The 17,036-nt window shown below is 52.3% G+C and overlaps 7 protein-coding genes across 7 annotated transcripts; 4 read left to right on the forward strand and 3 right to left on the reverse strand.

Moving 5' to 3' along the window:
- Positions 1–120: 120 nt before the first annotated feature.
- Positions 121–2,576, forward strand: ASPVEDRAFT_173724 (uncharacterized protein). The gene is made up of 8 exons (XM_040808747.1): positions 121–421; positions 482–695; positions 742–896; positions 943–1,292; positions 1,341–1,774; positions 1,832–1,912; positions 1,959–2,036; positions 2,083–2,576. Exons 1-8 carry the CDS (start codon positions 224–226, stop codon positions 2,244–2,246), a joined length of 1,674 nt encoding a protein of 557 aa, XP_040670747.1. The 5' UTR covers positions 121–223; the 3' UTR covers positions 2,247–2,576.
- Positions 2,237–4,606, reverse strand: ASPVEDRAFT_153284 (aldo/keto reductase). The gene is made up of 5 exons (XM_040808346.1): positions 3,329–4,606; positions 3,112–3,282; positions 2,910–3,053; positions 2,690–2,860; positions 2,237–2,622 (listed from the first exon to the last, which is right to left on the reverse strand). The coding sequence occupies exons 1-5, from the start codon at positions 4,166–4,168 to the stop codon at positions 2,308–2,310; spliced, it is 1,641 nt and encodes a 546-aa protein (XP_040670748.1). The 5' UTR covers positions 4,169–4,606; the 3' UTR covers positions 2,237–2,307.
- On the forward strand, positions 4,332–6,621 carry ASPVEDRAFT_44531 (Zn(II)2Cys6 transcription factor). The gene is made up of 3 exons (XM_040813064.1): positions 4,332–4,617; positions 4,671–5,904; positions 5,952–6,621. Exons 1-3 carry the CDS (start codon positions 4,451–4,453, stop codon positions 6,498–6,500), a joined length of 1,950 nt encoding a protein of 649 aa, XP_040670749.1. The 5' UTR covers positions 4,332–4,450; the 3' UTR covers positions 6,501–6,621.
- A 207-nt stretch (positions 6,622–6,828) lies between these two features.
- On the forward strand, positions 6,829–8,736 carry ASPVEDRAFT_74432 (uncharacterized protein; the record flags this gene model as incomplete). Its single annotated transcript, XM_040816256.1, has 5 exons — positions 6,829–6,900; positions 6,952–7,887; positions 8,069–8,290; positions 8,417–8,608; positions 8,681–8,736. Exons 2-5 carry the CDS (start codon positions 7,011–7,013, stop codon positions 8,734–8,736), a joined length of 1,347 nt encoding a protein of 448 aa, XP_040670750.1. The 5' UTR covers positions 6,829–6,900; positions 6,952–7,010.
- A 1,899-nt stretch (positions 8,737–10,635) lies between these two features.
- On the forward strand, positions 10,636–12,072 carry ASPVEDRAFT_136771 (uncharacterized protein; the record flags this gene model as incomplete). The annotated part of the gene is made up of 2 exons (XM_040807327.1): positions 10,636–11,075; positions 11,124–12,072. 2 exons carry the CDS (start codon positions 10,636–10,638, stop codon positions 12,070–12,072), a joined length of 1,389 nt encoding a protein of 462 aa, XP_040670751.1.
- A 174-nt stretch (positions 12,073–12,246) lies between these two features.
- ASPVEDRAFT_828527 (Zn(II)2Cys6 transcription factor domain-containing protein) lies at positions 12,247–13,650 on the reverse strand. Its single transcript, XM_040817270.1, has one exon. It carries the CDS (start codon positions 13,599–13,601, stop codon positions 12,609–12,611), a length of 993 nt encoding a protein of 330 aa, XP_040670752.1. The 5' UTR covers positions 13,602–13,650; the 3' UTR covers positions 12,247–12,608.
- A 52-nt stretch (positions 13,651–13,702) lies between these two features.
- Positions 13,703–16,798, reverse strand: ASPVEDRAFT_173732 (uncharacterized protein). The gene is made up of 2 exons (XM_040808748.1): positions 15,744–16,798; positions 13,703–15,690 (listed from the first exon to the last, which is right to left on the reverse strand). Exons 1-2 carry the CDS (start codon positions 16,723–16,725, stop codon positions 13,847–13,849), a joined length of 2,826 nt encoding a protein of 941 aa, XP_040670753.1. The 5' UTR covers positions 16,726–16,798; the 3' UTR covers positions 13,703–13,846.
- Positions 16,799–17,036: the final 238 nt, after the last annotated feature.

Raw genomic sequence — 17,036 nt, forward strand, 5'->3', positions numbered from 1 at the left:
CTAAATATGCCCGGCTAATTGTCGGATGTCGGCGTTCTAGATATCAATCAGGATAGAACACCGGCGAGCCACACTAACGATCGATTCGATTTCCCCTTTTCCAATGACTGACTTGCCTGTGCCCTTTTCACAATCCCTTTGTGTCCTGTGGAGAAAATAGACTTTCAGCCTTCTCTCCATACATAAGGTAACTTCGGCAGCTGGCCTGAGCTTACTGCTTACGATGCCCTGGAGCGATCGCCAGTTCACTGCCATGATGGACTCGTCGCCCTACCGGTACGAGACGAAGGTCGGCGGCGCCACTGCGTCCGACATGGAGATGTGGCCAGGTCCTAGGCATGTCGCGCCTGGGACCCACGAGGAGATCAAACGCAATCTCAAGTCGCGGCATATCACTATGATCGCCATTGCGGGCATGATCGTGAGATTTCCTGAATGGATAATGTCTATACTCTGAATACTCCTCGCTAACACCGTCAAGGGAACGGGGTTGTTCCTCACTTCAGGCCAGGTCATTGCCACTGCTGGCCCCGCGGGAGCTCTGCTGGCGTATATTGTCATGGGCCTCGTCACGGCTGGAGTTGCATACACGACTGGTGAAATCACGGCGTTTATGCCGACAACTGGCGGGTTTATTCGTCATGCTACCAAGTTTGTTGAGCCTGCGCTGGGGGCCGCGACTGGATGGAACTTTTGTACGAGATTCTTCTGGAGACACTTTTGCATATACTGACAGGGCAGGGTATACGATGTCGATTACGGCTCCGACGGAGATCACTGCCGCGGCGACGCTTATTGAGTTCTGGCAGGTGGACGTGAATATGGCCGTCTGGATCACCGTCTTTGGTGTTTTCATCGTGGCCGTCAACTTCTGCGACGTCCGTGTATATGGAGAGGTGAGTAGCCAAATCTGAACCACTGGAGGTGTCTAACATCCTACAGTCAGAAGTCTTCTTCTCCACGCTCAAGATCATGCTCATCGTCGGCCTGATCATCGGCGGCATCGTCATCAACGCCGGCGGCGGCCCTAACCACGAGTACCTGGGATTCCGCTACTGGCGAGACCCCGGCGCATTCAATGCGTATATCGAGACGGGGTCGGCGGGACGGTTCCTCGCCTTCTGGAAGGTCCTTTTAACCTCTGCCTTTAGTTATGGTAATATCCAGGTCGTGGCCATCTCTGGCTCGGAGACGCGGAACCCGCGCAAGATCATCCCCAGCGCGACGAGGAAGACCTTCCTGCGCGTCTTCATCTTCTATGTCCTGAGCATCTTTATCGTTGGTCTTATTGTGTATGTTTATTTATTGCTTATATGAATGTCCCAAGCTAACTGCTCCAGCCGATCCGACGACCAAGCCCTCAACAACGAAACAGGAACCGCGCAGCAATCCCCCTTCGTCCTGGCCTTCGACCGCGCCGGCGTCGCCGTCCTCCCGCACATCATCAACGGCGTGGTGTGCACCTCGGCCATAAGCAGCGCATCGGGGTGTATCTTCATCGCCTCGCGGACTCTCTACGGCCTCAGCCGCGACGGCCACGCACCCCGTTTCTTCCAGAAATGCAACCGGTTCGGGACGCCGTACCTGGCCGTGGGACTGTCCTGTGCCTTGATGCCGCTGGCGTATATGGTGCTGGGGGATAGCAGGGCCGCGACGGTGTTTCAGTGGTTTGTGAATATCACGACAGTGGCCGGGCTGATTGGGTGGGTTGTTATTGAGGTTACGTATCTCAGGTTCTTTGCTGGGTTGAAACTGCAGGGGTTTGATAGACGGAGTATATATACATTAACTGTGTACAATGGTATAAGTGTATTTGCTGATGAGTGTACAGGACTGCCTAGCCGGAATTTCATGCAGCCCTATGTGGCGTGGGCGACGCTGTTTATGGTTGTGATGGTTATCTTGTTTTCTGGTACGCTCAGTCAAAACGATATTAACACTGGTACTGATGTTGCCAGGCTTCGATGTGTTTACAACCGGCAATTTCACGGCCTCTGGGTTCCTGACGTCCTATCTGAATATTGCCATCTTTGCTGGTATGCAAGCCCCTTATGCGGATTTGATATATATTAACCACCGCAGGACTATACATCTTCTTCAAGATATTCCTCAAGTCCAAGGTAGCACCCTTGAGAGAAATCGATTTCCAATCCGAGTTCGATGCCATCGAGATTGAGAAGCTGTCAGGGGAGTACGTGCCGGAGAACAACCAGCCCTGGTGGAAGCGGGCCATTCACTGGGTTTAGTCTAGATACCTTCATAGTCTGCATCAAGATAGTTTTGTGGAGTACTAATATAGTTGTTATATTACCTATATTCTCCCCCACAATCACCCATACTCTCAAACATCTCCCCCCTCAAACTGCGCTGCAAGATATGATCGATACTGGCCCGATCCTCCCCATCGAGCGTCCACCCCAAACTCCCTAGATTCACTGCAGACTGCTCGCTCACGCCCATGCGCGCGCCAACAATAACAGCCCCGACGTACGGGAAATCCAGCACCCACCGCGTTGCGACGTTTGAGACGGTCACGCCGTGCTTCTGGGCGATGGCGTGCAGAGCGCGTAGAAGCTCTTGGAAGAGAGCCCAGCCGCCCCAGCTGCGGATCATGGTGTAGTACTGTACATGTTAGATATCCTTTATACTAAAACAGGGCTGCTTGATTGGGTATTTGGAAATGGCATACCTTGCGCAGACTCGGGGTTGCCTCGTCGCTATACAGATCTGGGGGCTCTTGACCAATCCACTTTTCAGCTAGAAGGCCACCGCAGAGTGTCCCGTATGTGAGAAGCTTGATGTTGTGTTTCTTGCAGACCTCGGCCATTTTGATCGTTGGCCTTGAGTCGATGAGGGAGAACTGACTGTGTTAGCGAGCCCGATAGGATTAGTTAAATATGGATTCTGACCTGGACCTGGTTGGTTACTATCTCGACACCACTGTCGACGACTCTCTGCATGTGTTCCGTGTCGAAATTGCAGAGGCCGAGGTGTTTCACTCGTTCGTCTTGCTGCAGGTATTTGAGGGCAGTGATATATTGGTCGTCGTTGTACTATTCAAGTCAGTTGGGAAGATATAATGGCATGTTATACCCGGTAAGAGAGACTCACAAACTGCCAATGAAACTGCAGCAGGTCGATACTATCCGTGGACAGCCGCCGACACCGCTGGTCTACATTTGCCCGTATAGCTTCCTCAGAGACCGTCATCGGGTGGAAGACGCAGTATTTCGTCGCTGCGAAGATCGAGTCCGAGTATGCGCTCGAGGAACGGTATCCGCCCTGCTTCTGTTAGCAGACGGCTCAATATTTGAGTCATGCAGCATACGAATATAATTTCTGCGTCGCCGTAATGGTCGGCCATGTCGAATGCTGTGAAGCCGCGCTGGACATGGTTGGAGAAATGCTCTATCATCTTCTCTCGCGGCGCGGAGCCCCAGGCTGGACTGGAGAGCTGCCAGAGGCCGGTGAATATACGGGGCAGGTTTATTCCGTCCAGGGTGAAGGTCTCGTTGATAGTCGAAGGAGGAAGCTCAGATGGTGGTCTGATACTGGTGGGTTTGGGGGTATAGAGGGCTCGCGACGGGCCTAGGAGCTGGGCTGTAGAGTCTAGCCCTCGCTGCAGGAGGAAAGACTGTCCGTTACGCTCCCATGACTCTCGACAGGATAGAAGAGACTGGAGAAGTTCTTGGACTGGCTGTGCTTCGCTTTCTGAGAGGTCTCTTGAGCCTGCAGGGACGAAGAGCGTCTTTTGGATAGCCGTGAGGGTCTGGATGATGTCGCCGTCCACTGCAGCTATCTGGGATTTAAGAACAGCATCTAACCTGTCTGATGAATCCAGACTGGCAACCTGATTGACGATATCGCGTAGAAGAGGTAGAGACTGGTAGCAGAGGCCGCACCCGACCATGCAGTAGATGCGCTGGCGGAGGGCTGCAAACGCGGGCGTCGTGGTGAAGGTCCCATCTGCTTTCTGTGCTGTAACTACTTGATTATTGTATCTCGAAGCAGTCTCGTATAGATAGTTGCGGGTCAGTTCTTCAAAGACCGGGGTGAGGCTCGGCTGGGCAGCCAGCACGCCACGCATCACCGACCGCACGCCATCCAGCGGCAGGTTGGCGATGATGGCGTCGGTCAGCATGTTGACATGGCCATTTTTGGGCGACATTGTAGTAACTGTCGAGCTGTCGAACTGTCGAACTGTGGAACTCTGTTCTCTACTTGATAGAACCGATGGCCGGGTTATCTAGTTGTCTGACGCTAAACGACCGGCCTCCAACGGCGTCTCACGGTCCCTCAGCTGCTTGATCGCCGGTGATAATCCCTGCTCCAATTCTTGGTCTCCAACTCTCCACCCTGGCAGTCTGAGATGCCGCTCCAGCTCTCAGCCGACCGCCGTCCTCTTGGTGGTTTGTGTAACCAGACCCATCTCGCTGTGGGGAGGCCCAGCATGACGGCTAAAAGGCCCAGTGCCACCAACGCCTGCCTTCCATGCCGGAAGGTGAAGATGAAATGTGTCTCGTCAGGGGCCGCCGGCGATAAATGCAGCCGCTGCGCCCGCAAGTCGCTGCCCTGCGTCTTCCAGCAGCACTGTCGCGGCAGGAAGCCGGGGACCCGGTAGGAGCCCGTTCCCTTCGCATATTTGCTACCACTCGCTCACGAGGAAAAAGGCTGTCCAAGAAAGAGGCGCCGGGGCCCGATCCGTCCCCCTCAGGTCAGGCAAGGGACTCGGATTTCTGGGCCGAGTCGGAGGGATTCCAGCCGCACAGCCTGTTAAGCCACCAGGCCATGCAGGGCAGATTCTCGCTCCAGAACATCCTCAGCGTCAACCATGGCCCTGGCCCAGCGGAGCGTGGGCCGTCAGACTCGGGTGCGATCTCCCCGGAGGATCCGATCGTGCTCGATCTGGTGAATGCCCACGTTGCATCTTGCCTGCTGGAGTATTTCATGCAGAAGATCAACCCCTACATCAGCCAGCTGGACCCGGCCCTGCATTCCTTTTCTTACCTCCGCAGATCCCCCTTCCTGTTGACTGCTGTGCTTGCTGCTGCTGCAAGGGCCTTTGAGTCGTCCCTGTATCCTGGCCTGCATGCTCATGCTGAGCACCTCTTCGTCGAGAGCTTCCGACGCGGTGACAAGTCTACTGAAGTCATCCAGGGCATTTGCCTCCTCACGTACTGGAAGGAGCCCAACGACACCAGAGCATGGACCTCTGTCGGCCTCGCGATCCGCATTGCCATGGACCTGGGCTGGCATAAGCTCTCGCCGCAAGCCAGTCGCAAGCCCGGCCTGACCGAGCTCGAGCGGCGAGAAATCCGAAATGTCGAGCGGACGTTCCTGGTGCTCTTCGTATACGACCGCAGCCTGGGCCTGCAGACAGGAAAGCCCTGGATGATCGAGCGAAACGACCTGACGGAGTGTGTCGACAACTGGTGGCAGGACCCCATTTCGATCCTCAACGACCGACTACTCTGCAGTTTCGTTACCCTCCGCCTGCTCACGGCAGACACATTCGACCTGCTCATCCCGTCATCAACGAACTCCATGTCTCGCCTCGAGCGCACCGTCGCTGTCTTGGACCGCCGCGTCCACGCCTGGCAGAGCAACTGGGTCGGGATCGTATGCGCAGGTCGAGCACTAGACGACCTGGACCCAGTGCCGCGCTGCCATGCCTTCATGATCAGGTTCTACGGATTCCATCTCCGCCTGCAGCTCTTCTCTACGCCGCTGCAGGAAACCGGGATCCAGAACGTAGACCGGATCTACGACCTGAAGCCGTTCTGGCTGAGCTATCAGAGCGCCCTCGCGATGCTCGACCTCGTAGCGGAGTCGTCGGCTCTGCTGTATCTAGCCCAGGACTCGATCCACGTTATGACTGCATACGCCGCCATCTTCCTAATCAAGGTATGTAACCTCATTACATATATCAACCAAAGCTTCATGACTTGTAGCTCCTTCTTTCTTCTCCCCACGCCGTCAGACAAGAGATCGAGCCCACTGCCACGAAAGCCATCCGCGACGCGGCCAATGCGTTCGCTGCGCTGTCAGCACCGCCCAACTCCAGCTGTACCTACCAGGCGCGGTTCCTGGATAAAGCGCTACAAGAATTCGCACGCATCAGTCAAGGGCGGTTAAAGAATGTCAGCTCCAAAATAGAATCGCCGTCGTCTGTTCAAGCAGGTAACCCTAATCCACCCCGTCGCGAGCAGTACCCGAGTATCATAAATTCCGAAATGCCTTCGAGACCATTGCAGGAGGCTGGAGATTCAGGGTTAGGGGTGCCGCATGTCCACCAGCCTGCGGTCCCTGCGGTATATCCGCAATATCATGGACACGTTCCGCAGAGTCGAGACGGGCTGGATCAGTCGCTGGGCGGGGGGTTTGAGATGCAGAACCAGGTGAGCGAGAATTGGGACTTTCTTCTGGGCGACGAGAGTAGATGGGATGATATGTTTGCCAGCGCGGGATTTAGTATTCAGGAAGGGGTGTTTTGGTGTTAGGATATTTTTATATTTATATTGTGTATAGATTGGGCTGCATAAATTGATTCACCCAATACGAGAAACGACAGTTTAATACTCAACAGTAATTGCTACTCGTATTAAACCCCTCACACGTGATATAACTGGCTGATTTCTGTTTACTTTCTGTTTATTTCCCCTGTTTATTCATCTAGCAAGGATAAGATGTCTCCCTCGAGGGTGCTTCTACAGATGCCAAACGAGATCCTTCTGCTTATTTTCCACCAAATGCCAGCAATCAGGGATGCTGTAAACCTTGCCCACTCATGTTCTCACCTTTATAATCTATTTTCAGCCCCCAAGAACAAAATCGACATCCTTTGCTCAGCTGCAGATGCACCGCAGGATCTCAACCACAGCCTAGACAAGGGCTTTTCTGGTAAACATGGACCATTATTAGTAGTTAAAGTAGCTAAAAAAGGTGTATCAGTGCTAATCCGCCAGCCGCCATCGAACTGGCTCCTCCAGAGTGCCCACTCATCCAAGTACATGCTGTTTGAAGTTGAAGACGAAAAGATTCTGGATGCATCTGTCTCTGCATTACGAGACTTCACTACCATCCAGAGCCTCCCGAATCACACTGAAAGCTCATTCCTGGAGATTTGCGACGCATTTCTCGCGCAATTCCGCGACCTGGACACTTTGCTGAACGGCCACTACGAACATATAACCACGGAATTGTTATCGGCAGCAGCCCGACTCCAGTCCCAACTTCTATGTGAGTTGGATACAGATACAGGTACAGATATGGACCTTTCTGGCGACACCACAGTAATCGCGCTGGCTTTGCACTGCTTCGCGATGATACACTTCATGGCAGGGATCGAAGGTTATAACCCAAATATACCAGAAACCGAGCTCTTCCGCGACGGGTCTCCTGTGGTTGTTATGGAACAGGAATATGAAGAAAGGCGTTTTCTCCCGACCATACGCGTGCATAAGCCAGAGAACTACCCAGTCCCGAGATTGGACCCAGAGCCCAGCATTAAGAGAACGGGAGAGAGACACTTGTATCTGGATAGGGAATTCCATCGCATCCTGGAACACGTCGTGCATGTATCTTTCCGCCTGTTGAATACGCAGGACCCGAGACACTGGCCCACTGTGCTGTATGTGCTTGTGATTCTTAGCGTGGCAATCCGGGATGGCCTGAACCCGCTCCTGAGATGGAGGCAAAGGCTAGGCGATGCAAAGAGAGAGTTTGACCTTGTGTTCTGGGATCTCGCGCGTTATTACTATATCTGTACAGGTCGTGGGCAGATTTTAAGTGACCGTTGGTGTAAAAAGGAGTATGCGGCTCGGGTGCAACAGGATAGGGTTGCTGTTGAGCATGCTGAGATGCTGAATCGGTTATGGCTGGATCTAGGTATGTTGGACCGACTGAATCTGCTGTGCTTTTCTGATCTTCTTAGATCGGGTAGACTGGGGATCGAGCGACGGGGAGCTTGGTGTGGAAGAATTTGGGGATAAAGTAGACTATTTTCTGTGGGGAGGTTTACTCTGGTAGATTTGATTTATATAATGTGGTAGCTTATATATCTATATAGTCCTATACACTCGCCAAATATTAACTACACTTGAAGGTAGATATGCCGCACGTCTTACACTAATCATTAAACGTGTACCCTACCGCACTCAACCCAAAGAGATTGTGTACCGGCTGGTGCGAGCTTGTTCAAGTCAAAACGGATCACTCAGCGTCTACAGAACTGCAGCCACGTGTGAAATTAAAAACTCGTCACTGGGACCGCAGTATTTAGTAGTGGAGAGTAAGTATTGCTTTGGGCTCGATGTGGTGCTTGCAACTACGCATCTAGACGCAGGGGTTCGGGTCGACGCATAACGAAAGATCTCCGGCGTTACTGTGCCAAGCCGGACTCTAGGAACACACACAGAGGCAGATCAGAGTGTGAAAAAGGAGAATACAGAGAGAGCTGCAGATTGTTGCGTCCATGTGGAAGAAAGGGAATTGGCCAATCAGGGGCTGAGAACGCCTCTTGAGCAACCGGCACGTGACCTCAGCCCTTATTCCAAATCGGGAATGCCGTTGGTTATGGGGCACTGTGCATCCATGATGCAGGCTAAAAGTACGTTTGCAGACACGTGGGTTACAAGAGGCATAATTAAATAATCTGTTGTTTACTCCCTCTTTGTTGTAGAGTTTTGTGGACAGTATACCCCGTGTAGAACCCCAGACAGTTACGGAGTGGCTTGATATAGGATGGCCTGGTATAGGTTGCACGCCCAAAAGCCATTACCACCTGCTAGGTGTCTTGCAATTTCTGAATCTGTAATGATATATGCTAATAAAAAAAGAAAAGTCCCATCTGGCGGGAGCAACGGAGCAAGGGATTCGTATGATCACAGCGTTAACGGCCGTTCCAGCCACGGGCCTTTCACACTTTAATGACGTTCATCCGGTTATTCTGTTGTTGACAACGTGGCTACCAGAGGTAATCAGGCAAGAACCTCTTTCTGTTTAGGGCATGTGGGATGGTTACCAGAAGCTTGGTCCCTCACTTAGTCCGTGCTTAGGTGCGGTAGGCGCCGCCCCGTGGTTTGATATCGGGATCCGGTAAAAGATGTTCTGAATCTGTTTCTCCACTAGGCTCTCGTCAAAGCCAATGGGATCTTATCCATTTTCCTGAATCTTGAAGCTCTCGATTGTCGGCCCCAGAACCCAGACCCGAGGCTGAGATGCGAAGATCAGGTCCATCGTCAAAGAGCCCACTTCCCCTACCACTTCAACAACCACAGCCACAACAACTCCCCAACATGGCCAACATGGTCTGTTCTTGCAGCCATAGGATTCCGCCGCGCGCTGCGAAATTATGGCACCTATGAACCCCTTTCAATCCTGCGCCGTCCACCGGCCTGGATAACTGAATATCTCAGCCTGCAATCGATATATTAGATACGAAATGATAAAATACTATCAAGAAAGACCTGCTGCAAGCATATTCCGCATATGTACATTGGAGGCATTAGCATCTGCCACGCGAGTGTCGCAGGCATGCAGATGGCCAAACTCTAACGAAGTGAGTCAGGGCAGCATAACCGCCGGCCCGGCATCCCTAATGCGATCTGTCCAATACAAGCCCCATTCCTACATTATCTGATGTTTTCTGACTGGTATTCGCGGAGAGGTGGCTTGTAATGCATGAGAACGAAATAATTGGCCGGGTGGGAGGGCACTGCGGACGGAGCTGTAGAGACGCACGTTTTCGTTTAACCTACAAACATCAGGGCCTTATAGCCTATCGGATGATCCAGGGCTGAATTATTTTGATTCTGGTGTGGCTCAGACTCGTCTTTCGTCTAGGACGATCGTGTGGCACAGTCCGTGGGGTTGCCTCAGCTTGTTGATCGCCGGTGCACGCTCCAGCCCTGTATTTTCCTTAATAGGGAAACGCCAGGGTTCGTGTTTCAGGGTTGAATAGCCGGATGTGAAGCCACGTTTCTGTGAAACTGAGGTCAGTGTACTGTCAAGGTTGATCGGGGTTAAGCATTGGATACTGCTACTGATTTCCTATCACAGAATATCCATTTTTCCCTGGCTAGAGAACTGAATGTACTTCTGACATGGAACCCATAGTTGTAGGCGGCGCGTGTCTCATAAACATAAGGCTGTAAGATTGGTGGATTGAGCCAGCGTCTATAGACATCATGGCGAATCATGATATGCAGAGCCCTGGCCACTCCCCCTGCACCGTGTTCCCAGATTCAGTTTATGCGTGCTGAGTCTAGACTCTCGAATAAGGCAATAAAAATTAGCACCGATGATCACCGTGGAGACCTGCTAGGTACCTGTACCAAGATACGTGTCTGTCACATCCCCTTTATTCATTCTTGTCTATGATCGACCATCCCCATGTATAGGCGATGGCCAGGAGCCGATTGGCGCTTGCTATCAGCATCCGTAACGCATCTGCAACCTCCTATCTCGAGGCTCGCGCTCAACTGTCTATAAAATGATCCTTCCCGGCCTGTCGGGCTCTGTTCTGCTAGGATCTACAAGCATCAGCGCAGAAGACAAGCAGCAATGGGCGAGAAGACGACCTCCGAGCCGACCCTTGAGGCCGTTGCCTCCAGCACTCCTCCCTCCGAAGTCGAAATGACACCCCATACCAAGTGTTCGAAGAAGCAGAAGTGGAATCTTGTCATTCTTGTCTCTGTTGCGGCCGCCTTCTCGCCCCTGTCGTCCAATATCTACTTCCCCGCCCTGGAAACCATATCGCAGGATCTTGGAGTCAGCACCTCTCTGACTTCGCTGACTATTACTGTTTATATGATTGTCCAGGGTATTGCTCCTTCGCTGTTCGGCACGCTGTCCGACTCGTGTGGCCGCCGCCTTGCCTTTGCTATCAGTCTTACGATTTTTATACTTGCCAACTTGGCACTCGCCTTTACGAAAGATTATGCAATGCTTATGGTTCTGCGAGGAATACAGGCAGCGGGGTCCTCTGCCACTATCAGTATCAGTGCAGGTACTATTGCAGATGTTGCCTTCCCAGAGGAACGTGGTGGCTTTATGGGGTTGAATGCAGGTATTCGGTAGGTCAATCCAAGCATACTTCGGAAACATCTCTAATCCATGGCCAGCATGATGGGACAATCAATCGGACCAGTCGTCGGAGGCCTTCTTAACAGCGCCTGGGGATTCCGCAGTATCTTCTGGCTCCTGTTCGTCCTGAGTGTAATCATCCTTGTGTGCCTCTTGGTCTTCCTGCCCGAGACCCAATACAAAAAGAGTGGAAAACGCGAGATATCCCTTTCAGACATCCACAAGCCCCTCGCCCACCTCTTCGAGAAGGACATTGCCGCCCTGCTCGCCTGGGGCGCCATTGCCTTCACAGTATGGAGCATGGTCGCCGCCTCAGGAACAACCCTCCTCCTCCTAGGCTTCCCCGAGATGCCCGAATGGCAAATCGGCATCTGCTTCCTCCCCAACGGCATCGGCTGCATCGCAGGCTCCATGACCACAGGATACCTCCTCGACAAGGACTTCCGGCTCGCCGAAGCCGAATTCAAAGAACGACGCGGCATCGCCCTCGACCAGCCCATCCCCCGTCGCGCCAGAGTCGACTTCCCACTCACCCACACCCGCCTGCGCCGCGTGCCCCTATTCAGCGTCGTCCTCGCCATCTCCCTCGGCCTTTATGGCCCCAGCTTCATGCTCAATGACATCCGCCGCGGATACGGGCCGAACCTGGTTGCGCCGCTGCTTCTGCAGTTCCTTATTGGCTTCACCTCTACGGCGATCTTTAATATAAACTCTACCCTGCTGATCGACTGCTTCCCTGACCAGCCGGCTAGTGCGACGGCGCTGAACAACCTCTGCCGCTGTTTGCTGGGGGCGGCTGGTGTCAGTGCTATCCAGCCTTTGCTTGAGGCTGTGAGGGCTATGCGTGCGTTTTTGATTGTCACTGGGATTATGGTAGCCTTTATGCCGCTGATTTGGGTGGAGTGGAAGTATGGCGAGAAGTGGCGCAGGGAGCGCGAGATGAGAATGATGCAGCGCGGGCAGCAGGTGGAACTGCAGTATGTGTGAGTTTATTGGGGGAGGAAAGAGCGAGAAGGGTAAGAAAAGCGAAAAACATTGTTAACTGTTAGCATACGAGTCTACGACTGAAATTTCGTTATAGCCAGGGCGTTTGGGTGCTGTAACTAGGGAGCTGCGTTGCTGGTCAACCTGGCTAGAAACAATAGTCATTGAGTATTTCATAAATCTATAATAGTTATAATATGTGTATTCGTAATTATTTATAGAGGGCACCTGCTTTCTTCGAGAGGCGAGTGCTGCAGTACTCAAGCATGCATCTGGCCGGCTCGTGTATAACTGCCTTGTTTATACCCCTCTAGCCTCGCCTGCGAGGTTATCCAGGTCCTCTACTCGCCAAGTATCTCCTGTCTGGATAGTCCTGCAATGCTGACAAGGGCAGAGGTCGCAGACTGCTTGATTTGCACACAGTATGGGGACTCTCTCCAAATCGCACCTAAGCACATCTCCATTATAAACCCAGCGATGCTGCAAATATACGGTACAAGTCTGGGTTTCTGACGGGGCCATTCTATCAAATAGCCATGCTAGAGAGAATTCACAGAAGGATACGGGATATCCTCAACCGCCTTCCCTCTACAAGCTGCAAGGATTAACCCTCCGAACGGGGGAATCCCATGAACTAGACCGTTCTCCAACATGCCCGAGTACTGATGAAGGGACACAATCGAGTCAGCCGGACTCCCCATCCCATCGGCAGCACTGTTTTCAGTTTCATCCCATAGTGACGTACGGATATCAAACGGAAGGGAGTCCACGAACGGCGTGCGTACAGAGTAATTTCTCTTCTTGAGTGAGTACACACTTCGTAACATGAAGCCAACAATGATCGTGCGGCGCACGCTTTCAGCAAGGATCCACGCGCGTCGGGGACTGAGCGTGCTGGGCAGTTGGATCGGAGCTTGTTGCCATAGCCTGTGGCTAACAGCGAGTAACAGTGCGTGGTTTGCTTCAGAGTAAGGAATGGAGGGGTTCTCCATGCCGATGAGCATGCATTGGATAAGGAGTAAAGCCTGGGCGGAGGCGAGAAGACCTTCGAAATCGATAGGGTTTGATATTCGCCTGTGGTAATATGCCAGTGTCTGTCGTAGTAGTGGGAGGAGCATAGCGGTGTTGTTAGAGTGGGAATAGAGCTGGCAGATGGCGTGGACGTCCTGGATCGGTGGTGGGGCCAGCTTGCCAGGCCAGAGCTCGGGGTGGATGAAGTGGGTTTTCATGTTTTCTGCAAAGAGCAGCGGCAGAGAGGATACTCCGGTTACCAGAAGCGAGATGATCCGCTGCTCGTAGCCCTTGACGATCTCCATCCGCAGGGGTCGCGGTATGGAGGGAGCAGCCCCTGCATTGGCTGGCAGGAATGATGGTGACTCCGTCGTCAGAGGCACATTGGCGTATTCACAGTTGATTCGCCGCGTCTGGCACCTGCTGCAACGCGGCCAGCGCTGGTCGCAGCGGCGTTTCCCTCGGGCGCAAGCTTGGCAGGCTCGGCGCAGGGTCATTGGTTTGGAAGCAGATAGATCCATTATTCGCACGAGATAGATTGACGATTGGACCAGGGTGACAGAATGCAAGATCTCAGACTGCGTTGATATAAAAGTGAAGTCAATTCGGAGTTAAGAACTCGGTGGAAGCAGCGGAGACTAAACCCGAAATGGACAATGAGCCCGCGCCTATAAATACATGGAATCAAGACATCAAATTATGTCCGATGCAGATTCATTAACTAAATTTATATTTAATAAGATAATATATGGCAAGAGTCCATTGTCTAAGTTAGCTTATTTGTGTATAGATGGGCCCATGAGTTGCCCAGCCTCATTAGAGCGCCTGCTATCGGTCGCCCTTCAAACCCTTTGGGGACGGGCAGTTTCTGTTTGTAGGCCGGGCCCGTACAAGAGATCACATATAAGTAATCAGCAAAGAAGTCCATCCTAGCAGCTGAGAACACCTGAAATGCAGGCAGAGCACATGTACTTGACATGGACTTCCCCGCAGCCTGCAAGGCCTTGAGGACATTATCGAAAAGGTTGACATACCCCCATCGATAGTTGACGATGATGGCGATTTCAACCCAGCGTAAGCATCGACCCGACAGCAAGAAGTCAGTAATTTTGTTGCACAGTAAGGATGCTTGTTCCTTATCGTCGGCGTCTAAACACTCCGGTAGATCCTCGAGAAAGAATGAACCCCAGAGTGCGTATGCCATCTCAAAGTAGGTGCCTGGATTAAGCGTAAGACGGTTTTTTGGATCGTCCATGATATATTCCATCAGCCAACGGTACTCTTCGCTCTTTTCAAAGTACCAAATCGCGGTGTTTGCGCGGTGGAGAGTCTTGAGCAGCTGGGGCTTGAGAATTGCCGGTACTGCCATGGAGGGTTCATTTCGGGCAGCGCTCTGGCGTACGAATTGCATAGCCGTGTGATGAACAAAACTGATCTTTACGTTCAAATCGGTGTCCTGATCCCTTCCTTTCGACTTGAGTATAATCAAAGGAGAGCAGAGCTTTCGTGCGAGATCAATCGAGTTGAAAACTTGGTCTCCAGAGTTTGCAGCCTGGAAGACAAGATCCAAAATATCCCTGTCCAATGTTTGCCGCCCGACCAGAACGAAGTCTTCCAAATCAATCCAAATGAAGAGCTGCTGCGCCATGTTAAGCTCTGCAGGAGAGAGCGACTTTTCAGCCGTGGATAAGACCGTATGGTACAGCTGCACAAGGCCCGTGGGTATGCTCCTCAAGTGTCGGGCAACAGAGGCAGGACTGGGCAGGCGTTCGATCTCATCCAGAAGGAGCTTTGCGTATAACCAGGATCCTTCGGTTGCAGCAGAGAATTCTCTGAACAGCTGCTCACCCAGGGGAGTGGCCCGGATGTGCTGGAACTGAGAGACGCGTTGCTTGACATAGGCTACCATAGGCTGTTGGACAGTTGATGGAAGAATTGTTACCTCGCGTAATGTTGCAAGCCTTGATCCACTTCTCTTTTCTTTATACTGACGAAAGAAGTCCAAGATTCTAGGCTCTTCACGACCCGTTACTAAAAGCTTGAATGGGCATTTCGATGCATTTAGGGCAGTGCTCAGAGTAGACACCAAAAGTAGCCCGTCTTTACATTCATCGAGTGCGTCAACCACAACGTAGAGTGGTCTTTGTATGGAGGAAAGAACACTAAGTGCGTAGCAGAATGATTCGTCGAGCGTCGCAAAGGACTCTGCCTGTTTCTGTCCACTCTCTACACGCAGCTTCTCCAGCCAAGCAACAAGACGATGCCCGTCGTCTACACTGAGAGCCTGGGACACCAGAGTCCGGAGAGCCTGGAAAGGATGACTTTTACCACCTTCAGTGTCTTTGCAGAAGAAGTAGAACACAGTATTTCGAGCTTCGATAAGCCGTTGTATGAGAAAGGCCGTGAGTGTGGACTTGCCAATGCCGGGTGGCCCTCCTATCCTGAGGATTTGTGAATCATGACTCGTACTCATGAAGGAAGTAATCTCCGGCCGGCTAAGAGCCCAGTCGCAGCTGCCGTCCATGTATTCTTTCTGGTGATTGTACAGGTCGTCTTTGAAACTGGCAGGCGACAGCCATTCTTGGACTCGGAAGCGAACATCGCTCGATACTGCTTTATAGTAAGCAAGCCATAGGGACAATCTTGCTGGATTGGCGACTCACCACTGTCGACTACGCCGACTTGTACATGTTGCTGTTCATTGCTGGCTGTCGGTATAACATGCATCAATTCCTTTGCGTATGCCGCAGCGGTGGCTGCTGCGTACCCTTGCCAAAGGTCATTCTTATGCGAGTCCGCATAATCACTGATTCCCCTGACTACCAAGCAGGGGAAACTGTCAATGAGCCCAGCGGCCTCCATTTCAAAGCAAAGTACATCGAGTTCCTGACGCAGCGCATCTCGCATCTGGCCGTTTTTGACCACCTGATCACCAGACGCGATAAGCCCGTAATGAATACATAGCCCTAAGGCGCCTGGAGGTCGAGGGGTACGGTGTATCAGTTGCGAAGCATCACAGGAAGCGCACGTTTGCTGGCTCTCCGGGTGCTCATAGTCCGCCCGATACAAATTATCGATGGCGGGACGGGCATATTGGAAGCTCATGACCGGATATTTATTGACCATTTCATTGATGCTGTGTTCGATGCGATGCCCCTCCATCAAGTGCCGTGCTTGTAGATTGGACAGCGCCGTCAGCAAGACTTCTGGCGGCTTGTTGAGCATCCCCGTCCGCTGAAACCGGCCATTCTGCACCGTCTTCCCAAAATCATACTGAACGATTCCTCCTAGAAGCCCCGTTGGGCTGCCCACGACGACATCACCTAGTCGAATATCATGCTGTGCACTCGGGACGCCGCCGCCAATTCCAACCATCAGGCCGAACTTGATGCGCCTGAAGGTCGCGAGCATCTGATTCACGACTCGCGCCGCGGATATGGTCCCCGTCACACCATACGGAAGACAGGCGATGACGATATTATGGGGTCCCAGGCGCCCGAGGACGTAATTATTAGTGTCCCGGGAATCCAGCTCGAGAGGCAGTGGATCATGGCGCTCGTCAAGCATTGCGCATGCCGCGGCCAGTTCCAGGGGAAGCGCACATATCCAGGCGGCTGTGTAGTCGTCGCGAGCCCGGAAAGGCATTTATCGTAGTTTGACGCTTCAATAATGTACCTAGTCCTAGAATAACAAGCAATGCCGGGATGGCAAAACATGACTGCGGACGATCAATGTGCCCCGCACTAGCAAATGCACTAAAGCTGACAATATCGACAATATTGACGAAAGTGCGGTCAGCCATCAAGCCCAGGGATTATATTTATAAACTACAAATGCCCGCCAGATCTATTAATTGAGTCGGCGCCTATGTCAGGTGAAGTATGTATCATGATTATCAGTAGTATCGATGGCCCAAGCAACATACAGAATATATTCTAGGGACTGGTGCTGTTAAT

This window comes from Aspergillus versicolor (genome assembly GCF_001890125.1).
Source record: "Aspergillus versicolor CBS 583.65 unplaced genomic scaffold ASPVEscaffold_8, whole genome shotgun sequence".
NCBI lineage: Eukaryota > Fungi > Ascomycota > Eurotiomycetes > Eurotiales > Aspergillaceae > Aspergillus > Aspergillus versicolor.